This window comes from Bos indicus, chromosome 11 (assembly GCF_029378745.1).
Source record: "Bos indicus isolate NIAB-ARS_2022 breed Sahiwal x Tharparkar chromosome 11, NIAB-ARS_B.indTharparkar_mat_pri_1.0, whole genome shotgun sequence".
NCBI lineage: Eukaryota > Metazoa > Chordata > Mammalia > Artiodactyla > Bovidae > Bos > Bos indicus.
The window spans coordinates 98,095,293-98,116,352 of NC_091770.1; the positions used below are offsets into that span (position 1 = coordinate 98,095,293).

Consider the following 21,060-nt stretch of genomic DNA (forward strand, 5'->3'; position numbering starts at 1 on the left):
CGTCCTGGAGATGATGCCTAGCAACGTCCGGAGGAGGGGGCCAAGAGGAAAGTGAGGACCGCGAGTAAGCTGGTCCAGGCCGAGGGGTCCTCCCCGAAGGGGCCTCATGACAGACTCCGGAGAGGTGCGGGAGAAGGCTAAAGCAAAGGCAAAGGGTGGGGGAGAAGTGACCATGTATGGGTTCGCAGGGAAGGTTTTCATTCTGGAGAGGCCAGATCAGTTGTGCGATTCTGTAAAGTCCCTAGCTGCTGTGCAAAGAACAGAGGTCTTAGGACCTGCGACTGGTGGGGAGGTCGGAGGGGTGGCCGGAGCTGGCATAGAGACAGAGATGGCAGTGACCCAGACGAGATAAGAGGAGGTATCTGAGAGATCTGTAGGAAGTGGGATAGACAGGACTTACAGACTAATGGAACATAGATCTTCTCACAAGACGTTGCTAGACCCTCAGGGCCTTTGGCTTGGGGCAGGGCCTGAGCTGCAGACAAGAGTTTTGGGTATCGGTAGCTGGTAGAAGCTGAGGGGGACCAGGAGGAGAGCAGAGAGCAGTGTGAGCGTGAGATCTTGACCACAGGGGAGAGAGGCAGGACCGCAGAGAGATTAAGGGGAATGGGGCTAGGAGGGCCGCCAGACCCCAGACTGTGCCTCCTCCCAGGCCCCCTTTCCACCCCCTCCCCCATCCTGTAAAACACCCGAGGAGAGTGTGTCAGTGGAGTGGGGATTGTCTTTGAGGCTTGCTCCAGCTTGCTGTTGCTTGGTTCCAGGATGGTCTGGAGCATGACAAAGCTCCCTCACAACACATCCCAAAGCCATGGGTGATTCCTGTGCCAAAGGGGACCCTCCAGCGCATCTTTGGGACCAGCCAAATCTTCCAGAACTTTGATGATATAAAACCAAAGGCTACGGGGTTAACCGTGCCCCTCAAAGTCAGGGAATAGTGAGTGACTCCCTTGCCCAGAGGTCCCAGGTTCCTTCCCTGCAGAGCCACTGACATGCTGTGCAGCCTTGGGCCAGTTACTCTCCCTCTCTGAGCTTCAGCGAGCTCAACTGTATAATAGGGCTCTTCCACCTCAGCAGCAAAAAAAGGCTGGATGAGCTCCAAGAATGGCCATCCTCCTCTCCCTGGGTCTCTGTCTACCCCTCTTGTCTTCCTACCCAAGTCCCTCTTCCTTGCAACCCATTCCCAAAGCCCCAGACCTATGTCTTGGGCTGGTCCCAAGTCGGCCAGCCCCCGCCCCCCGCCTGTGCCCCTCTGCCCCCCACAGCTACCATCGAGCTCATCAGTGCTTGGAGCAAGAGGACTGGGAGATGGCCGTGCTCTTCTTCTCCCGCGCCCTCCACCTGGACCCCCAGCTGGTGAGAGGGAGGGTTTGGGTGGGCACGGGCAGTTGCTGTCCCACGCTTACACTCTCACCTCTCAGGGCCACCGAGTCCCTGTGGTAGCCAAGTGGCAAACCTCAGGGCGGATCGTGGGGAGGGCAACAGCAGTCTGGGTCCCCTCTCCCTCAGGTAGAATTCTATGCCTTAAGAGCCGAGGCTTATATCCAGCTCTGCGACTTCTCCTCGGCCGCCCAGAACCTTCGGAAGGCCTACCACTCCCAGCCAGAGAACAGCAACTACCTGGAGCGGCTCGCCCTGGTGCTTTACCTGAAGGTGCCCGGCGCTGCCCTAGGCCCATACAAGGCACCCACCTCCCACCCCGGCCTGCTGGCTCTCCCTCCAACTCTGGGGTTTTCCTTGCTCCAAGGGCCAGCCCTGACTCCCTGGTGACCTTCTTGTCCCTGCGTCTGTGTCCCCTCCTGCCACTCCTTCTTACGACCTCTCCCACCGTCCAGGTTCATCCACCACCAGAGCTGGGTATATCCAATAGAACTTTCTGCACTAGTGACAGCAATCACTTGGCACGATGATTACTGTCCATTCTGAGGGCCACGTGGAACTGTTGAGCCCTTGAAATGTGGCGAGTGTGACTGAGGAACTAATTTTTTAATTGTACTGATATTTAATTAGAATCTATTTGAATTTGTATGGCCATGGGCAGCAGGTGGCTATTGTACTGGACAGCACAGCCCTAGAGTCCACAGGCTCCCAGCACTAAAAAGACAAGAGTATCCCCCATTTGTAATGCATAAAAAAGGTGATATTAAGCCATAAAATCCCCCAAAAGCCCTGATTTTCCCCCCATGTTCACAACTTTGATGTCTTGGTTTTTAATGTCAATAATAATTCAATTCTGGAAATTCCCTGATAGTCCAGTGGTTAGGACACTGCATTTCCACTGCAGGTGAGGGGGGTGGGGGGGGGCTGGATTAAATCCCTAGTCAGGAACTAAGATCCCACTGCCATGCTGTGCAGCCAAAACAATAGGAATAATCATTATTATTATTCAACTCTGAAAAACATTCTTAAAACCAGACCACATGCTTAAACTGTCTGTGGGGGTCCTGAGGCCAGTCTTGTTCTTTCTGTGTGCCCTTGGAAAGGTCACTTCACTTCTCTGAGCCTCAGTTCCTTCATCTAAAAGGGGAATGTTACCTAGTCCCAAAGAGATATATTTAGGGTTTTTTTTTTTTTTTTTTGCTGCACCTGGGCAGCTTGCAGGATCTTAGTTCCCCAACACACATCCTTGCAGTCAAAGCACTGAGTTCTACCTACTGGACAGCCAGGGAGCTCCCTAAGTTATATGTATCCCTAAGAATACAGAAATTCCCTGTATTCTTAATACAGGGCTTGGCACCTGGAGCCCTGGTCCAGGAAGGAGCCTGTTCCCGTTAGACCTGCTGTTCTGATCCACCTCTCAGGTTTTCTCTTTTTTCCCTGTTCCTATGTCTGTATTGCTATCTCTCTGTCACTATCTGTATATTTCTGTGTCTTGCTGTCTCCCCAGCTCTGTATCTCTCTATGTCTGTATCTCTATCTCTTAAAATCTCTCTCTGATCTGAAGGACTCTGTCCCCATCCCTTGTCATTCCACCCCAGTGATGGCCATCCCTCAATTCATGGAGGCTGCTGGGCTGGGGTTATAAGCAGGATTGACAATCCTCTGTGTCACCAGGGCCAGTGCCTTTTTGAGCAATGCGCCTTTCTGGATGCCTTGACCGTTTTCTCCCAAGCCTCTGAGCTCCAGCCTGAGAAATTCTGCTTCCGGTATCGATGGTGAGCACCCTGATCAAGAGCTTACTAGCCTTTGTCCCCCTCAGGGTCCCCTTCCTGCCCCTCTCACTGGACAGACCAAGCACCTTTGCCCTCCGCCCACAGCATGGCCTGTCTCCTGGCCCTCAAAAAGCATCGTGAATGCCTCTCATTCGTCACCAAGGAGGTGAAGCAAGGCACCACCAATGCGGATGTCTACATCCTCCGGGCCAGGCTCTACAACTTCTTCCAGAAGGTAGAACAGGGCGGGCAGGGCCGATTGGTGGGCCTCCTCCCCGTTTGGGTGCTGTGATTACAGGAGGTGGCTAGGCTATCCACCAGCCCAGAGGCCACAGCCCGCAGTGTGGTGGGAGCCCTGTCCTTCCCGAACCCTGACCAGTGCTGACCACTCCTGCCCAGTCAGGTAGTTGTTCCAGCATCATTCAGCCCTGGTTCTCTGCCAGGCCTGCGCCAATCCCTGAAAACCACAAGGTGAGAAGCCTCGGCCTGCCCTGCCCTCACGGAACTCACAGGCCAGAGGAAATGGCCCCCAGCAAATAATTACACAAGGACTGACTTCCCAGTTATGTGAAGCACCATCAGAGGCCACCAGGCATCCCTTAGATGTGACTTGGGGTCATAAGGAAGGAGGGGCTGCAGGGATGAGAGAGTGATGGGCAGGATCTCGTGAACCCCAGGGCACCCTGACGTCTTCCTGGGGAGCAGCAGGAACCTCAGAAGGGTGCTTCCTGGGGCAGTGGGCCTTAGAAAAGTACTTTTGGCTACCAGGGGGCATGTGGGCTCGGGGGGCAGGGGCAGAGGGGAAAATCCGGAGACTGGAAGCCTGGGTACCATCCATCTGGATAGGAGTGGGGCTCGGGGAGGATGGGCAGGATGGTGGCAAGGATGGGGGGCAAGTTCTTCAGACCTTTGGAAGCAGGACCAGAGACTGACTTGGGGGCTGGAGAGGTGAGAGTGAGGAAAACAGAGGCGTCCAGAACAAGGCCTGTTGTTCCAGTTTGGCCAGGGTGCTGGACAGGGGGCGGGGGCAGGGGGCAGGCAGGGAGACTCAGGAAGGGGAAGAACATGATGGGCTAGAGTGGGCAGGGTGTCCTCAGGGTGCTGGAACCAAGAGCCTCCCTCTGCTGGGGGCTGGGCTCTTGTGTCCCACAGGTGACTCAGTGGGAGAGTCTCCTTCAAAGGTAGGAGACTAGTAATTATTGACAATTATCGTTGAGTGTTGGGATTGCAGCTGCTCCCTACAATGCATAGACACATTCTAAGCACTTTACTCACATTTGTCTCTAAGGCTGGAAGTAACCCTCTGAGGTTAGACACAACCCACTGTCCTCTTCTCACAGATGAGGAAGCAGGTTCAGATGGTCTGGCTAACTTGCTCCCCTCGAGCCCAAGTCCACCTGTTCCAAAGCCCTGTCCCAACCTCTGCCATCTTTCCCCTCCCACCCAGTGTCCACACTGCCTCTCTCGCCCTCAACCAATTACCCCACAGGACATGGGGTGCTTGCTAAAACTGTTGATTGACTGACTGACTGACCTGCTCACCCAGTGGAAGGTGTTTGCCTAGGGATGTTTTCTGCTCATGCCCAGGCCTGAATCTGTTCTTGGTTAGAGTTGTCTTGGGCTTAAAGGTCAGAGGTGTCTGGGAGGGTGTACCGGGGAGGACAGGGAGACCATGACAGTCATGGTCAGGAGACCATGGCCTCCCCCTACCTCAAGTGAGCCTCGCAGAAGTCCTGCAAGGAGGAGGCATCTGTAGCTCCATTTTACAGAAAAAACCACTGAGGCAGACCTGGCTCACCTGAGGTCACATCTGGAAAGGGGCCAGTAGGGATGGGGCCTTGGATAGGATTTTCCCACAATGCTCCCTCCCTCCTTCAAGAGATAGAAAAGGCAAAATAGCAATGGAGGGGAGGAGGGGGCGGTGGGGCACTGAAGATGGGTGGCATGATGCTGGCCTGCCCAGAGGTCTGCCTCCCCACAGTGAACAGGGGAGAGTTCAGCTTGGGTGCAGCCCTGACGCCATCCCTGCCTTGCACCCCACAGCCCAACCTCTGCTATCGAGACCTACACAGTGCCTTGCTATTGGATCCCAAGCACCCACAGGCCAAGGTGCTGCTCCAGGTGATGGTGGGCCAGGCCGAGCAGGCACGCCAAGATGCCGGGGTCCTGGCCGTGCAGGGCAAGTTGCAACATGCGCTGCAGTGCATCAACTGTGCCATTGAGAACAACCCTCTGGACCCCAGCTTCTTCCTCTTCCGGTATTGGGTGGGGAAATGCTGTCTTGGGTCCCAGGCTCTGCCTTGCCTCAGATGTGCTGTGTGATCTCAGGAGAGCCCATGACCCTCCCCAGGTCTCAGTCTCCCCATCTAGTCTCTAAGGGTCTTTCCCTGCTCGCCATCAAGACCGAGGGATCATGGGAGGTGGTTTCTGCTACTGCTTCTGGAGAAGGGGCAGGCAGCAGCCTGTTAACCCGGGAATCCTGGACCCCCAGGACTGCTGAGCAGTTTATACTGGGAGGCTCAGCCCAACTCAGCCCAGGAGAGGAGGCTTAGGTTTGAATTTGCGCCCCCTACCTCCCCAGCAAGGGCTCAACACCTCATTCTGGGCCATTTAACTTCCCTGACCCTGGGTTTTCTCAAGAAACAGTGGAGGTAAAACATCCTGTGTACAAAAAGCCTTAGCAGAGTGGCTGGCAGGCACATTGCTCCCAAAAAGAGAGAGAAGTTATTTGTAAAGGAAAGTAGAATCACCAGGCTAGCTCAGTAGCAATCGGGGAGCCGCACAGGCCAAATCTAATGCATGAGCGCGGAGGCCCCCCTGCCACCTCCAGAGGTCAGAGGACCCAGAGCTGCATCCACTCTCTGGGACACTCCGAGTCGGTGGGGGTGCTCTGGCTCTCATATGCCTCTCCCGTAGGGGCACCATGTACCGACGGCTCCAGGATTTTGACTTGGCAGTGGAGGACTTCCTGAAGGCGCTGGACATGATGAGCGACCACCAAGAGGAGCTGGTACAGCAGGCCCAGCGCCAACTGCTGCTGGCCTACAACGATTTCGCGGTGCACTGCTACATGCAGGGAGCCTACCAGGAGAGCGTGCTGCTGCTCAACAAGGCGCTCAAGGACGAGCAGCAGGAGAAAGGCCTCTACATCAACCGCGGCGGTGAGTGGGGTCCCGGGGAGCCCGGCGTGAGCCCCTTGCCTCTCTAAGGCCTGGACTGGGCGCTCGAGGGCCCCGAGGGAGGGAGGGAGGGAGAAGAGGCCGAAGAGGAGTCTCAGTGTCCCACTGAGACACACTACTGCGGGGCGGGGCGGGGGACGTTGTTTGAGAGACCACCTGGCTACATAGTCCTTCAAAATGCTCAGATCAGGTATCTGGAAAGAGGTGCCCAGCTGCACAGAAAAGCAGCTGCAGGTGCTGGCGACCGCCCACGGGTATTACCAGTTGCAGGCCCCGCCTCCTAGGGGGTGGAGCCAACTGGGCCGCGGCTCCTGCGCCCTGGGTTTTTGCGATCCCCACTCAGTCCCCGCGCTCCAGATTGCTTCTTCCAGCTGGGCAACCTGACCTTTGCTGAGGCGGACTACCAGCAGGCGCTGGCACTGAGTCCGAACGACGAGGGCGCCCACCTGCGCATGGGCCTGTTGCAGGAGAAGTTGGGCTTCTGCGAGCACCGGAGCAGGTGAGCCGATGGTGGGTGGGGCGGGGCCGGGGGCGGGGCATACTGGGCTATGGGCGGGGCCGACTGGGCTATGGGCGGGGCCGGGGAAGTCGGATGAAGCCGCCTGTTTGGGCTCCCTGAGTCAAGATGTCTCTGCTCTCCCAGTTAAGTCTCCTAAATATCAACTTTATTTTCCAAGGTTTCTCTAAAAATCCTTCACTTTTTCCCTGAATATTATTATGGTAATTAGGCTTTTTATTAAAAAAAAAAAAAGTAAGTATTCAGTAACATAAGATTCAGAAAACGGAAGTTGCTTCTAATACCTGTCTGCCAACGCCTCCCCTGTCTGGGTGAGTTTGGTAAAGAGTCCTCCCGATTGATTTCTATGCATATATTAACAATTACTATCATTTTACAAAAGTGAGTTCGTGCTAATATTTGACAGGCTTTTTTACTTCCCATGGCTGTTACATATAGGATGACTTCATTCTCTTTTATTGTTTGCAAAGTATTCCATTGGGCGAAAGTACCACAATTAATTTCTCTAGACAATAGTCTGCTGATGAATTTGGGCTGTTTTCAGTGTTTGGTTTTTTTTTTTTTTTTTTCCCATAAATAATGCAGTAATGAGACCCAAGACATATGTTTCCATCCATTCATACTGGCAATTCTGTAGTTAGATTGCTGGAAGTTAAATTGTTGAGTGTGAAATTTTAACATTTTAAAGATGATACCCAATTGTTCTCCAAAAAAGCAATGAACCAATATAAACTTCCCCCAGTAAAAGAAAGTCTTCATTTCCCCAAACCTCCCTAGCACAGAGTATTAACACTATTTTTTAACTTTGCTAATCTGTTCAGTTCAGTTCAATCGCTCAGTCGTGTCCGACTCTTTGCGACCCCATGAATCGCAGCACACCAGGCCTCCCTGTCCATCACCAACTCCTGGAGTTCATCCAGACTCATGTCCTTCGAGTCAGTGATGCCATCCAGCCATCTCCTCCTCTGTCGTCCCCTTCTCCTCCTGCCCCCAATCCCTCCCAGCATCAGAGTCTTTTCCAATGAGTCAACTCTTCGCATGAGGTGGTCAAAGTATTGGAGTTTCAGCTTTAGTATCATTCCTTCCAAAGAAATCCCAGGGCTGATCTCCTTCAGAATGGACTGGTTGAATCTCCTTGCAGTCCAAGGGACTCTCAAGAGTCTTCTCCAACACCACAGTTCAAAAGCATCAATTCTTCGGCGCTCAGCCTTCTTCACAGTCCAACTCTCACATCCATACATGACCACTGGAAAAACCATAGCCTTGACTAGATGGACCTTTGTTGGCTAAGTAATGTCTCTGCTTTTGAATATGCTATCTAGGTTGGTCATAACCTTCCTTCCAAGGAGTAAGTGTATTTTAATTTCATGGCTGCAGTCACCATCGGCAGTGATTTTGGAGCCCAGAAAAATAAAGTCTGACACTGTTTCCACTGTTTCCCCATCTATTTCCCATGAAGTGAAGGGACCGAATGCCATGATCTTCGTTTTCTGAATGTTGAGCTTTAAGCCATCTTTTTCACTCTCCACTTTCACTTTCATCAAGAGGCTTTTTAGTTCCTCTTCACTTTCTGCCATAAGGGTGGTATCATCTGCATATCTGAGGTTATTGATGTTTCTCCCGGCAATCTTGATTCCAGCTTGTGTTTCTTCCAGTCCAGCATTTCTCATGATGTACTGTGCATATAAGTTAAATAAACAGGGTGACAATATACAGCCTTGACATACTCCTTTTCCTATTTGGAACCAGTCTGTTGTTCCATGTCCAGTTCTAACTGTTGCTTCCTGACCTGCATACAGGTTTCTCAAGAGGCAAGTCAGGTGGTCTGGTATTCCCATCTCTTTCACAATTTTCCACAGTTTATTGTGATCCACACAGTCAAAGGCTTTGGCATAGTCAATAAAGCAGAAATAGATGTTTTTCTGGAACTCTCTTGCTTTTTCCATGATCCAGCAGATGTTGGCAATTTGATCTCTGGTTTCTCTGCCTTTTCTAAAACCAGCTTGAACATCAGGAAGTTCATGGTTCACATATTGCTGAAGCCTGGCTTGGAGAATTTTGAGCATTACTTTACTAGCGTGTGAGATGAGTGCAATTGTGTGGTAGTTTGAGCATTCTTTGGGATTGGAATGAAAACTGACTTTTCCAGTCCCATGACCATTGCTGAGTTTTCCAAATTTGCTGGCATATTGAGTGCAGCACTTTCACAGCATCATCTTTCACGATTTGAAATAGCTCAACTGGAATTCCATCACCTCCACTAGCTTTGTTTGTAGTGATGCTTTCTAAGGCCCACTTGACTTCACATTCCAGGATGTCTGGCTCTAGGTCAGTGATCACACCATCCTGATTATCTGGGTCATGAAGATCTTTTTTGTACAGTTCTTCTGTGTATTCTTGCCATCTCTTCTTAATATCTTCTGCTTCTGTTAGGTCCATACCATTTCTGTCCTTTATCGAGCCCATCTTTGCATGAAATGTTCCCTTGGTATCTCTAATTTTCTTGAAGAGATCTCTAGTCTTTCCCATTCTGTTGTTTTCCTCTATTTCTTTGCACTGATCGCTGAAGAAGGCTTTCTTATCTCTCCTTGCTATTCTTTGGAACTCTGCATTCAGATGCTTATATCTTTCCTTTTCTTCTTTGCTTTTCACTTCTCTTCTTTTCACAGCTATTTGTAAGGCCTCCCCAGACAGCCATTTTGCTTTTTTGCATTAAAAAAAAAAAAAAAAAAAAGGTTCTCTTGCATTGGATTGACTTTGCATATTTAAATTGTGAGTGCAGGACAGCATTTTTCAAGTGTTTATTCGGAGAAGGCAATGGCACCCCACTCCAGTACTCTTGCCTGGAAGATCCCATGGACGGAGGAGCCTGGTAGGCTACAGTCCACCAGGTCGCTAAGAGTCAGACACGACTGAATGACTTCACTTTCACTTTTCACTTTCACGCATTGGAAGAGGAAATGGCAACCCACTCCAGTGTTCTTGCCTGGAGAATCCCAGGGACGGTGGAGCCTGGTGGGCTGCCATCTCTGGGGTCGCATAGAGTCGGACACGACTGAAGCGACTTAGCAGCAGCAGTAGCAGCATTGGCACATTATGGTCTGTCTAAATTGTTCTCCCATTTGCTTTTAAATTGCCCAGTCTTTTTGATTATAAGAGTTCTTTGTAGGCTAGAAAGTTTGATTATTATCTGCCTTATGTGGCAAAATATTCTTCCCTATTTGCTGATTTCTTTTGTGGTGTTTTTGCTACTAAATAATGGGATTTGTGGTCAATTAGTTTGTTTTTTTTTTTTTTTTCCATATTTAGCTGCTGGGTTTATGACATTCAGAAAGCCCTTCCTATTCCAAGATCATAAAAATGTCCACTTATTTTGGGGCTTTACACTAGCATTTAAGTGTTGGGTCCATCAAGAGGGGTGTTGATGTCAGGGAGCAGAAACTAGCCTTGTTTTCCCTAAACTCCCCAGGGAGGTCCAGAAGTGCCCATTTCTCCTAGGTGGCCCGGCTCAGAGCACCCTGTGGCCCACTGTGTCCTGCAGGCAGTTCCAGAAGGCAGAGAACCACTTCTCAATGGCCATCCAGCACAATCCCCAGAAGCCCCAGTACTACCTGTACCGTGCCCGGAGCCGGCAGCTCATGCAGAACATTTTTGGGGCCCGCCAGGATGTTGCCACTGTCCTGCTCCTTGACCCCAAGCAACCCAAGGTGTGTTCTTGCTGGGCCAGGAGGGTAGGCTCCAGAGTCAATACCTCTGACCTCCTAAAGATACGCCCTGTCCCTAAAAGAAACCTGGATTCTTAGCAGTGATATGCACTGCTAATGCCAGAGCATTTACTATGTACCTTCTCTGGTGGCTCAGTGGTAAAGAATCTGCCTGCCAAAGCAGGAGACACAGGTTCAATCGCTGGGTTCAGAAGATCCCCTAGAGAAGGAAATGACAACCCACTCCAGTATTCTTGCCTGAGAAATCCCTTGGACAGAGGAGCCTGATGGGCTACAGTACATGGGGTCACAAGAGTCGGACATGACTGAGTGACTAAGACAATAATGATGCCAGAGCATTTACTATGTGCCAGGCACTGTTCCTGGGGAAGGAAATGGCAACCCACGCCAGTATTCTTGCCTGGAGAGGCCCATGGATAGAGGAGCCTGGAAGGCTAAAGTCCATGGGGTCGCAAAGAGTTGGACACGACTGAGCAGGTAACACAGAGCCAGGCACTGTTCTAACCACTTCAGCTTATATCACCCTGTTTAACCCTCTTTAACACCTATGAGACAGGTAACATTATCATCATCCCATAATCTACAGAGGGAAGAGGGTAGGGCTCAGAGAAGTCAGTTCCCTTGGGCCAGGTCATGGAGCTTGGAGGTCACACCCTCCAAGCTGACTCCAGAACCCATGATCAGACTCAGAACTCCCTCACGTAATAGTTCCTTTCTCAAGATCTCCCAATAGTTCAGGCCCAAAGGGTCTGGCCCTTTAGAAACAACAATTTATAAAAGGGCTTCCCTGATGGCTCAGATGGTAAAGAGTCTGCCTGCAATGCAGAAGACCCAGGTTCGATCCCTGGATTGGGAAGATCCCCTGGAGAAGCAAATGGCAACCCACTTCTGTATTCTTACCTGGAAAAAATCCCATGGACGGAGGAGTCTGGCGGGTTGCTGCAGTCCATGGGGTCACAAAGAGTCGGATGAGACTGAACGACTGATGCTGAATTTGTAAACTCTTCTCTTCTTCGGCCCTGAGAAGGGACTCTGCCAGTCAGGACAGTACCACACCATCTGCCCCTGTCCTGGCCCACACCTGACTCTGGTCACCTTCCTTCCTGGCAGCTGCTTCCGCTGATGGCCAACCTTTTTCCCGGCATGTCAGTAGAAGAGGTGCTAAGCAGCCAGGTGGCAAACCTGGCTAGGTTGCAGCTGGAGCGGGTGGTGGAGCACAGCATGTACACCAGGGCCCCTCAGGACATCCTGGGGTAAGTTTCTACAGGAGGGCCCACAGGCCCAGAGCTGGGGGACGGCTGGGGCTCAAGGCACCTACTTGCCTTTTCAGGCCACCATGCAATCCCAGGGAGGGCAGGGTGAGTCAGAGAGGTTTACCCAGCACTCTGACAACTCGCTTTGGCAGGCAGCTCAAGGATCGGGAACAGAGGGCCCGGGCTGTGATCCTATCTTGGAAGCTGGAGCCGCCTTTACTGGAGACCCCCAAGGAGATGGAGACCCCTCTCCAGTTCCTGCAGGCAAAGCCAGAAGGCCCAGAGGAAGAGGTGCAGGTTCCTGGGAAGAAGGTAAGTGCGCCCCATGCCAGGGCCGGGTTTCCTGGAGGCGCAGGGAGGACTGTACCCTAAGCCAGGGCTGAGGGCTACAGGCTGGCTAGAGGCTGGCTCTGCCACGACTCAGCTATGTGACCTGGGCTGGGGACATGTTGCTGTGAGGTGGAGAATGTACCAGTAAAGGGGTATACCTGAAGGAGTGCAGGTGAAAATTGGGGCCCCTCACAGAGGCAGGCTTCCTACACTTTGTCCACACTCACCTTCCCGCAATGCAGGAGATCCGGGTTTGATCTTTGGGTCAGGAAGATCCCCTGGAGAAGGGAATGGCAACCCACTGCAGTACTCTTGCCTAGAAAATTCCATAGATGGAGGAGCCTAGTGGGCTACAGTCCATGGGGTCGTAAAGAGTCGGACACGACTGAGCGACTTCCTTTCACCTCTAGTTGCAGTTGGGGGGGGCTCCTCTTTGCTGCGGTGTGTGGGCGTCTCATTGCAGCAGCTTCCCTTGTCGTGGGGCACGGGCTCGAGGCCCACGGGCTCAGTGGTTGCAAGTCATGGCTCTAGAGCTCAGGATCCGGAGTTGTGGTGTACTGGCTTAGTTGCCCTGTGGCATGTGGGCTCTTCCCGGACCAGGGATTGAACCTGTGTCCCCTGCATGAGCAGGCGGATTCCTAACCACTGGACTACCAGGGAAGCCCCCAGAATTTTAACACTTGGATTCATTGCTAAAAACTTTTCATTGAGTGGAACATAAAGTACACAAATCCTCAGTGAACTGTTTGATGAATTTTCACAAACTGAATACCCACCATGATTCCATTCTCTAGCTCAAGAAAGAACACATTCCCAGTTTTCCAGAAGCCCCTATCACCTGGCTCTGGGCCCCTCCTCCGTCAGGGCTGTTCTGATTCCTAACACTGCCAACAAGTGCACAAGCAGTCAACTGCTCCATGTCCCCATCCAGCCCTAAACTGCAGCCCCCGAGGAGCTCTAAGTGGCTGGCCTTCTAGAGCTGTGGCCTCCCACGGCCTGCCAACTGCCCAGCCTGTCTCTGACCCTAGGAGAAGCTGAAGCCGGCCCCCAGCAAGGAGTCATCCTTGACCGACAGCTACATCAGCCAGACCTCCTTAGGCTCCATCTTGGGCTGTAAGTCCCCCTGCATGGGCCAATGCAGCAGGGAGGGCAAAGGTCAGGAGTCAGAGGCTCCCAGGCCTGGGTATGAATCTGGCCTCTGCTGCTTACTGCTGTGTATATATGGAGCAGGAGGGCTCATCCCAGCTTTGCTGGAGGTGCGGGAGCAGGGTGGCGGGCCCAGAGAGGGGGAGTGAGGGGAACCCTCTGGGATGCCCAGCACGCAGCCTGGGCAGGAGCTCTCACTCGAAGCACTTCATCATTGCTGCCTGCTCCACCTTCATTCCCCGCTCAACCCTGTCCCTCTTCTCTCTGCCCCCTTGGCCTCTCCCTGAAATTACCCCACAGAGCCTATGCGTGTCTATGGGGCTTTTACCCTCAGCTCCGCCAGGTGCCAACATGGAAGGGACAAAATGGAAAACCTGGGAATGCGGCTCTGAGTCCCGGGAGCAGCTGTGGGCAGTCTGGGGAGGGATGGACGTAGGGGCGTCTAGTCCCCTTCCTGCCATTCAGCAAATGTGTTGAGCGTCCAGTGGCTGAGCCTGTGCAGGACACCGGTGCACGCATGAATGGCACAGTCCTTGCCCCAGGGACATCTTGGTCCTGAAGGAAACAAGGGACACAGAGGGCTGGACAGTGCAGCCATACTGTGGAGAGGAGTCCTGAGAACTGTGGGTGCATTTAGCCCCCCTTGGAGTGGGGGGGGGGGTGTCAGGAAGGGTTTTTAGGACCCAGGGGGGAAGTGTGGGTGGAGTAGAGTACAGAGAATTGCTGCAGAGGGCCAGGTCCCTGCAGGTGCTGGTGGTAGCTGGACACAGAGGGCGAGCGGCGGCCGGCAGAGTGGAGGCCAGCACTGGACAGTGGGGACCTCCATCTCTGCCCTTTATCTTATGGCCATGACTCACTTGTAGGCCTCAGGGTGCCAGGAAGGCTGGGCTTGGCGAGATCTGGGAGGCCTTCCCCCTTGGCCATACGAGGCCTTTGGGTCATAGGCAAAGGTGAGGCCTAGAAGCCTCCCTTTCCTGGGACTGTCTGGGGAAGGCGGCCTGACAGCTTCTCTGGACACATCCTTCCCAGTCAGAACCAGGTCCACCTCGGAGACGGAGACGTCCAGTACGGGTCAGGAATACAGGAGCACTTCCACCACTGTTGTGACAGTCTCTGACTCCTCACTGCTAAGGACACAGTCCTCAGACTCGGGGGACAGCAGGAAAGACCTAAGCCTGAACCACAGCCCCAGAGAAACCAAGTCCACCCCAGGCCACCACCAGAGACCCAGCAAGACGGAGGCCGCCCTCATCCACAGCCAGAGGCCCAGCAAGACGGAGGCCGCCCTCATCCACAGCCAGAGGCCCAGCAAGACGGATACAACCCAGATTCAAAGCCAGAGGCCCAGCAAGATGGACGCCACCCAGATTCGAAGCCAGAGGCCCAGCAAGACGGATACAACCCAGATTCAAAGCCAGAGGCCCAGCAAGATGGAGGCTTCCCTCATTCACAGCCAGAGGCCCAGTAAGACGGACACCACCCAGATTCAAAGCCAGAGGCCCAGCAAGATGGAGGCTGCCCTCATTCACAGCCAGAGGCCCAGTAAGACAGACACCACCCAGATTCAAAGCCAGAGGCCCAGCAAGACGGACGCCACCCAGATTCAAAGCCAGAGGCCCAGTAAGACAGACACCACCCAGATTCAAAGCCAGAGGCCCAGCAAGACGGATACCGCCCAGATTCAAAGCCAGAGGCCCAGTAAGACAGACACCACCCAGATTCAAAGCCAGAGGCCCAGCAAGACGGACACCACCCAGATTCAAAGCCAAAGGCCCAGCAGGACGGAGGCCACCCTCATCCACAGCCAGAGGCCCAGCAGGACAGACGCCACCCAGATTCAAAACCAGAGGCCCAGCAGGACAGAGGCTGCCTGGAGCCCAAGGCAAAAGCTCAACAAGACCCAGGCCACCCAGGGCTCAAGGCGGAGGCTCAGAAAGTCCAAGGGTGCCGATGGTCAGAGCTGGAGACTCAGAAAGGCAGCTGCCACCCAGGACCAAAGCTGGAGAATGATCCAAAGTCCTAGCAAAATCAACACTTCCTATGACTCAAGTTGGAGCCCCTCCAACACTGAGGCCACCAAGGGCCAGGCTCAGAGTCAGAGGCCTAGCCAGTCCAAGGCAGCCCAGAGCGCAAGCCCAGGTTCCAGCAAGACCGAGGTCACCTGGGGACTGAACCCAAGTCTTAGCAACATGCAGACCGCCCAGGGCCCAAGACAGAAGCCCAGCCCCAGCAGTGAGGCTGCTCTCTGAAAGGGATGCTCAGCCCCTCACTTCTTACTGCAGTGCAGGGCGATTCTCCCCACTCTGCTCTGTGCTGCAGCCTCCCTCAGAAGCAATCAGAACCTGGGCCAACATCCTCTGGTCCCGTGACTAAATTTATTGTATTTGTTTTCTTCATGTACAAAATTAAAAACTTGAAAAGCTCAGCTCCAGTGTGAACTTGAGTCCCTCTGTTCACGGAGACAGAAGTCTCAGCCTGGTTTTACCATATGGGGACACAGGGTTGGGCGTGGATATGGTACTGGGGCAAGGGCCAGAGGAACAGAGAGAAGAAGGAGGGAGCAGCCACGAGCCACTGTCCCTGAGTTACAATTCACATTTTAAGGCTCAGGCTGCGGTCAAGGCTCCTTGAAATTCTGGGGTGACCGGTGATTTCCCTGAGGAAGGAGGCAAAGGCCAAGATGCCCTCAGACAATGAAGAGCCAGGGCCTGCCCCGGCCTTCTGTCTCACGGCCCAGCCAACAGCCCTCCTCATCTTCACAGTATGCTCTGGGTCCCACGCTGCAGGACCAGGGACCCTCCGGCAGAGGGTCCAGGGCTTTCCTTCACAACCTGGCCAGGTAGAGGACGACAGGGATGCCACCTGGGAGAGTCAGAGGAAGAAGGCGATCCGGGAAGCCACCATCTTGCAGCCATTGGAGGAAAAGAGCGGCTCGTCCTCAGGGAAGAAGGTGGTGCTGTCCAGCACAGCCTGGACCACCTCATCCCTGGGCTCCAGGCCCAGATGGGCCAGCTCGTTGAGCACACAGTGCCGCACGTGGTGCCGCTGGAGTGGCAGGAAGGGCACCAGAACGTCCAGGAGATGCTCTTCCATGATGCCCGAGCGCCAGAAGCCATCTGCAGGGTGGAGCCATGGGAAGAGGCTGTGGTTCACAGGGGTCAGCCAGGCCCCCACCCACCCCCACAGGGAAGGAAGTGCAGGAAGGCTGCTGGCCTGAATCCTCCCAGCCCAGCTTGGGTGCTGGGCTCGGGGGAAGCTGTCCGCCAGCCCCGAGCACCAAAGCCTGGGCTGGAAAGTACTGGGTCGGTGGGCTGAGCATCTGACCTGGGAGAGCCTGGCCCACCCCCAGGGAGTCCAGCCCAGCCCAGCCCTGGGTGTGATCTGGGAGTGAGACCCGAGTCTGGAAGCCCCTCTGGCGTGGGGTCCTCCGCTGAACTCACGGTGCGGGTTGTCCAGCACAGCCTGAGAGATGACCGGCCCCAGCTCCTGCAGGCCGATCTCTTCACGTTCCCGGCGGCTGCGCCACGCCTCCAGCACCACCTGGTTGATCTGCTCACCACCGGTGTTGCTAAAACCACGGGGGACGCAGACAGTGAGGGCAGGATGTAGCTCTGGCTTCCCACAAGCCTCCTAATGGGACCTGAACCAGGGGCCCCGCTCACTCAAAACGCCCCAGGAACCGCTTCCCCTCTCCTGAGCTCATCCATAACCACGACCCCAGAAGTTTGCCCATCTGTGCCATGCACTTTACAGTTTCTATTAATGGGACACTTTTAGGTCCCTTACCAACTTTCCTCACTCAGCCTCGAGGAGGACAGTAGGGCATTAAGATTGGCCCTACTGTTCAGAAAAGGAGATGGGAGCTCAGAGAAGTGAAGCGATTTGCCCAAACACAGCTAGGACTCTCAGAGGTGGGACTGGTTCCTAGTCCTGTTTTTTCCCAGGCCTGTGTCCTCTTGGCCACAAAAGAGGGAAAACTCTTAACCCAGCAGGAGTGCCACAAAAAAAATTAGGATTAAGAGAATGAACCCAGGCTTTGAGAATGTCAAAGGGGAATTAAACACCCTGAATGACGGTGTCGCCAGTGAGGGTACAGGGGACTTTGGGGGGAATCCAAATGGGCCCTGGGGGGGAACAGTATTCTGCTACGGGACCATGGGACCAGACTGGATAGCTGAGACCTCTGACAAGTGTTCCCGCACCAATGCCCGCTGCAAAGTTGGCCCCACCTGATGAAGATGAAGATGGCTTTACGATAGTTGGTCCCGTAGACAACCCAGGAGGAGCCCAGGAAAGGTCGCAGGACTTCTATCAGGCCTGGGGCCAGCTTGTCCATCTCATCGAAGAGAAAGAGGGAGCGGCTGCAGACAGTGAGGTTCCCCTGCACCCAGCTCTTAAGATCCTTCTGTGGGAGAGAGGCGAGAGTATGAGGGCACCTGGAGCTGCTTCCCCAACTCCAGATTCCTTCCCAAAACAAGAATTAATGGGGCTTCCCTGGTGGGCCAGTGGCTTAAGACTCAGCGTTCCCAATGCAGGGGGCCAGGTTCGATCCCTGGTCAGGGAACTAGATCCCACACGCCACAACTAAAGATCCCATGTGCTGCAACAAAGATCAAAGCTCACGCATGCTGCAGCTAAGACAGATGCAGCCAAATAAATAAAAATAAATATTAAAAAGAATTCATCTTTTCAGGAAGATATGGTCTCCCAAAGAGCACCGATCCCTTAATGAGGCTGATGATGAAACTGTGACCCAGAGAGGGGCAGAGAGTAATCCAAGCTCACACAGCAAGTCAACAAGAGAACAGGGACGCAGAGCCAGGCCTCACACCTGCATTGTCAGGGGGCTCCTTCCTGACACGTCTTGCTTTCTAGAAAAGGGGAACGCACCTTCCTGCTCCCTGAACCTTCACAACAGAGTTGTGACAGCTGAAACAGATCAGCCTGGACAGTACCTTGCAATCAACAACAATAGAGCTAATATTTCCTGAGCACTTACTCTGAGCCTCAAAAGCCCTTACTCTAAGGGCTTTACTGAGAGAAGATAATGCAGGTTGTCTGGCAAAGATAAGTGCTCAATAAATAACACCTGTGATTCTATAGTCGAACGTCCCTCACAACAACCCTGGCACGCAGGTACTTTACTGGCTCCCAGGCATTAAATCAAGAACTCCCTGCCAGGTGATAGCACCCTCAGCTTTGTTTAGGATGGGTCCTGAGGGCTGAGGCTGTAACTGGCTGTGTTGCCTGGAGCAAGGGATTCCCCTCTCTGGGCTCAGGACTCACTCCCACTCTAGGGGAGTCACCCTACAGTGCCGGCAGAGGGTGGGCCGGGACACCACCAGCCTACCTTGTAGCGCTCCAAGTGGCTGGGGTGGGGGAAGTGGATGACCGGGGAAAAGTGATGCACGTGGGGGCTACGGAGGCCATCCCGGAAGAGGTAGTGCGCCAGCAGGGAGCTGACATAGGACTTGCCAGTGCCGGTCCAGCCATGCAGAGAGAGGACCAGCGGCTTGGTGGGGGCTGGATCCTGCAGGAAAGCCTTCAGTGCCTTCACCACCAGCGACCTGGCCAAGTGCTGGCCCGCCAGGTGCTGGGCCAGGTCACACTCCAGACCTAGGGCCACAAGAACAGTGTCGGAGATGAGGACACACGTCCTCAGCGGAACAGTTTCAGGAGGAAAGTCATGTCTGGGAATCCGGGTTCTGGGACTTTTTTTTACAAGCCGTCTGCAGAAAGGGAGTGAGGGCCTTGGCTACAGGGCGTGGGGGGGAGCGGGTGTCCTCTGCCTCAGGCTGACTCAGCTCTGCAGCCTCCCCACCAGGTGGCCCTCTGGATCGCAGCTCAGCCCTAAATGGTTGCCAGCTGTCAAGAGGGTCGGCCCCAGACTCCTGCCCAACTTCAAGGCAGGCTTCTCCCCTGATGGGCCAGACCAGTGCGGAGGTCTAAACTGCCCACCCTCGACCACCACCCAGGTCTCTGCTGTCAAAGGCATCTCTCCATCCTGACTTCCAAACAGGCATCCCTAAACCCTCGCCCCAAGTCCTGTGCCCCAGGCTCTCAGGATCCCTCAACGCCGGGCCCACTTCCAGCCCGGGCCGTCTGGAAGTCTCGGGGGGTCTGCTCTTGGAGACCCGTCTACTCTCCACGTCTGGCCCCGGCACAACCCCGGGATCCAAGGTCTCCCCTAGTCCGCCCGGCTCTCGGGTCTCGGCTCCTTACCCTGGAAGTCGGGCTGGAAGTCACATTCGCAGAATGAGCCGAAGTTGCAACGCAGCGAACTCAGATCCCAGGACGCGGCCGCGGCCGAGACCAGCCAGATCAGCCCGAGGAGCGAGCCCCAGGGCCGGCAGCTGCGCGTCGCAGCCGCCATCCGGGTGAGGCAGAAGCTCAGTCTGGGGCCGGCAACCGCCTCTGCCGAGAACTACGACTCCCGACGTGCATCGCTCCGCGGCCTACAACTCCCAGCCCCCCTCGCTTCTGTCTCCGGGGCCCTCTCCGTGGTCCCCCGTAGGCTTGCAAGGCGGCCTCCAGGGGGAGCCCGCGAACCGTCCAATGCGGGACTGCGCACTGCGTTTCCATGGCCACGGTAACTGAGGGACCATCACAGCCCCGAAACAATAATAAATGACGGATTATGACCACCAAGGGTGACGTAACAACTGTAGCAAAAACTTGTGCGGTACCTTGTAAAGCGCCTTTCCTGTGCTCTCCCCCCGCCCCTTTTTATATGATAAAAGAGCGCCAATAGCTTTTGGTGAGCACCTGCTATGTGCCCTAATATACGGTGCCTTGTATATCTTGGGCTTCCAGGTGGTGCGAGTGGGAAAGAACCCGCCTGCCAATGCAGGAGAGGTAAGAAAAGCGAGTTCGATCCTTGGGTCGGGAAGATCCTCTGAAGGAGGGCATGGTAACCCACTCCAGTATTCTTGCCTGGAGAATCCCATGGAAGGAGGAGCCCGGTGGGCTACAGTCCATGGGGTCGCAAAGAGTTGGGCACAACTGAGAGACTTAGCACAAATGCATGCCCCTTGTATATCTTATGATAACAGTACCTCTCATCAGAGGGATGGTGATATTTCCATGAAGTACAGGCACATGAAGTGTTTTGGCTCACAAAATAATCAATAAATGATTATTGAAAATCCATTATGGAACTTCCCTGGTAGTCCAGTTGTTAAGACTCCATGCTTCCACTGCAGGGGGCACAGGTTTGATCCCTAGTAGGGGAAATAGGATCTCACATAACCCCCGGGCACAGCCAAAAATATTTATCCATTATATTTTGCTTTTTGCATTTCTTTTCCATGGGGATGGTCTTGATCCCTGTCTCCTGTACAATGTCACGAACCTCCGTCCATAGTTTATCAGGCATTCTATCAGATCTAGTCCCTTAAATCTATTTCTCACTTCCACTATATAATCATAAGGAATTTGATTTAGGTCATACTTGAATGGTCTAGTGGTTTTCCCTACTTTCATCAATTAAAGTCTGAATTTGCCAATAAGGAGTTCATGATCTGAGCCACACTCAGCTCCTGGTCTTATTTTTGCTGACTGTATAGAGCTTCTCCATCTTTGACTGCAAAAAATATAATCAATCTGATTTCGGTGTTGACCATCTGGTGATGTCCATGTGTAGAGTCTTGTGTTATTGGAAGAGGGTGTTTGCTATGACCAGTGCATTCTGTTGGCAGAACTCTATTTACCTTTGCCCTGCTTCATTCCGTATTCCAAGGCCAAATTTGCCTGTTACTCCAG

General features: G+C 53.7%; 2 protein-coding genes across 4 annotated transcripts; one reads left to right on the plus strand and one right to left on the minus strand.

Annotated features, from left to right (window-relative positions):
* Window positions 1-12: 12 nt before the first annotated feature.
* On the plus strand, window positions 13-15,724 carry TTC16 (tetratricopeptide repeat domain 16). The gene is made up of 14 exons (XM_019970895.2): window positions 13-124; window positions 762-934; window positions 1,263-1,353; window positions 1,507-1,650; window positions 3,052-3,152; window positions 3,255-3,384; window positions 5,193-5,407; window positions 6,066-6,310; window positions 6,686-6,827; window positions 10,387-10,552; window positions 11,681-11,823; window positions 11,976-12,135; window positions 13,182-13,266; window positions 14,329-15,724. Exons 1-14 carry the CDS (start codon window positions 107-109, stop codon window positions 15,546-15,548), a joined length of 3,033 nt encoding a protein of 1,010 aa, XP_019826454.2. The 5' UTR covers window positions 13-106; the 3' UTR covers window positions 15,549-15,724.
* TOR2A (torsin family 2 member A) lies at window positions 15,656-19,924 on the minus strand. Of its 3 annotated transcripts, XM_019970896.2 has the most exons (5): window positions 19,522-19,840; window positions 18,650-18,915; window positions 17,529-17,704; window positions 16,740-16,867; window positions 15,656-16,415 (listed from the first exon to the last, which is right to left on the minus strand). In XM_019970896.2, exons 1-5 carry the CDS (start codon window positions 19,670-19,672, stop codon window positions 16,171-16,173), a joined length of 966 nt encoding a protein of 321 aa, XP_019826455.2. In that variant the 5' UTR covers window positions 19,673-19,840; the 3' UTR covers window positions 15,656-16,170. The 3 variants fall into 3 exon arrangements, with proteins under 3 accessions (XP_019826455.2, XP_070655383.1, XP_019826456.1); XM_070799282.1 differs by lacking the exon at window positions 16,740-16,867 and having other exon boundaries at window positions 19,522-19,924; XM_019970897.2 differs by lacking the exon at window positions 18,650-18,915 and having other exon boundaries at window positions 19,522-19,657.
* Between the last annotated feature and the right edge of the window lie 1,136 nt (window positions 19,925-21,060).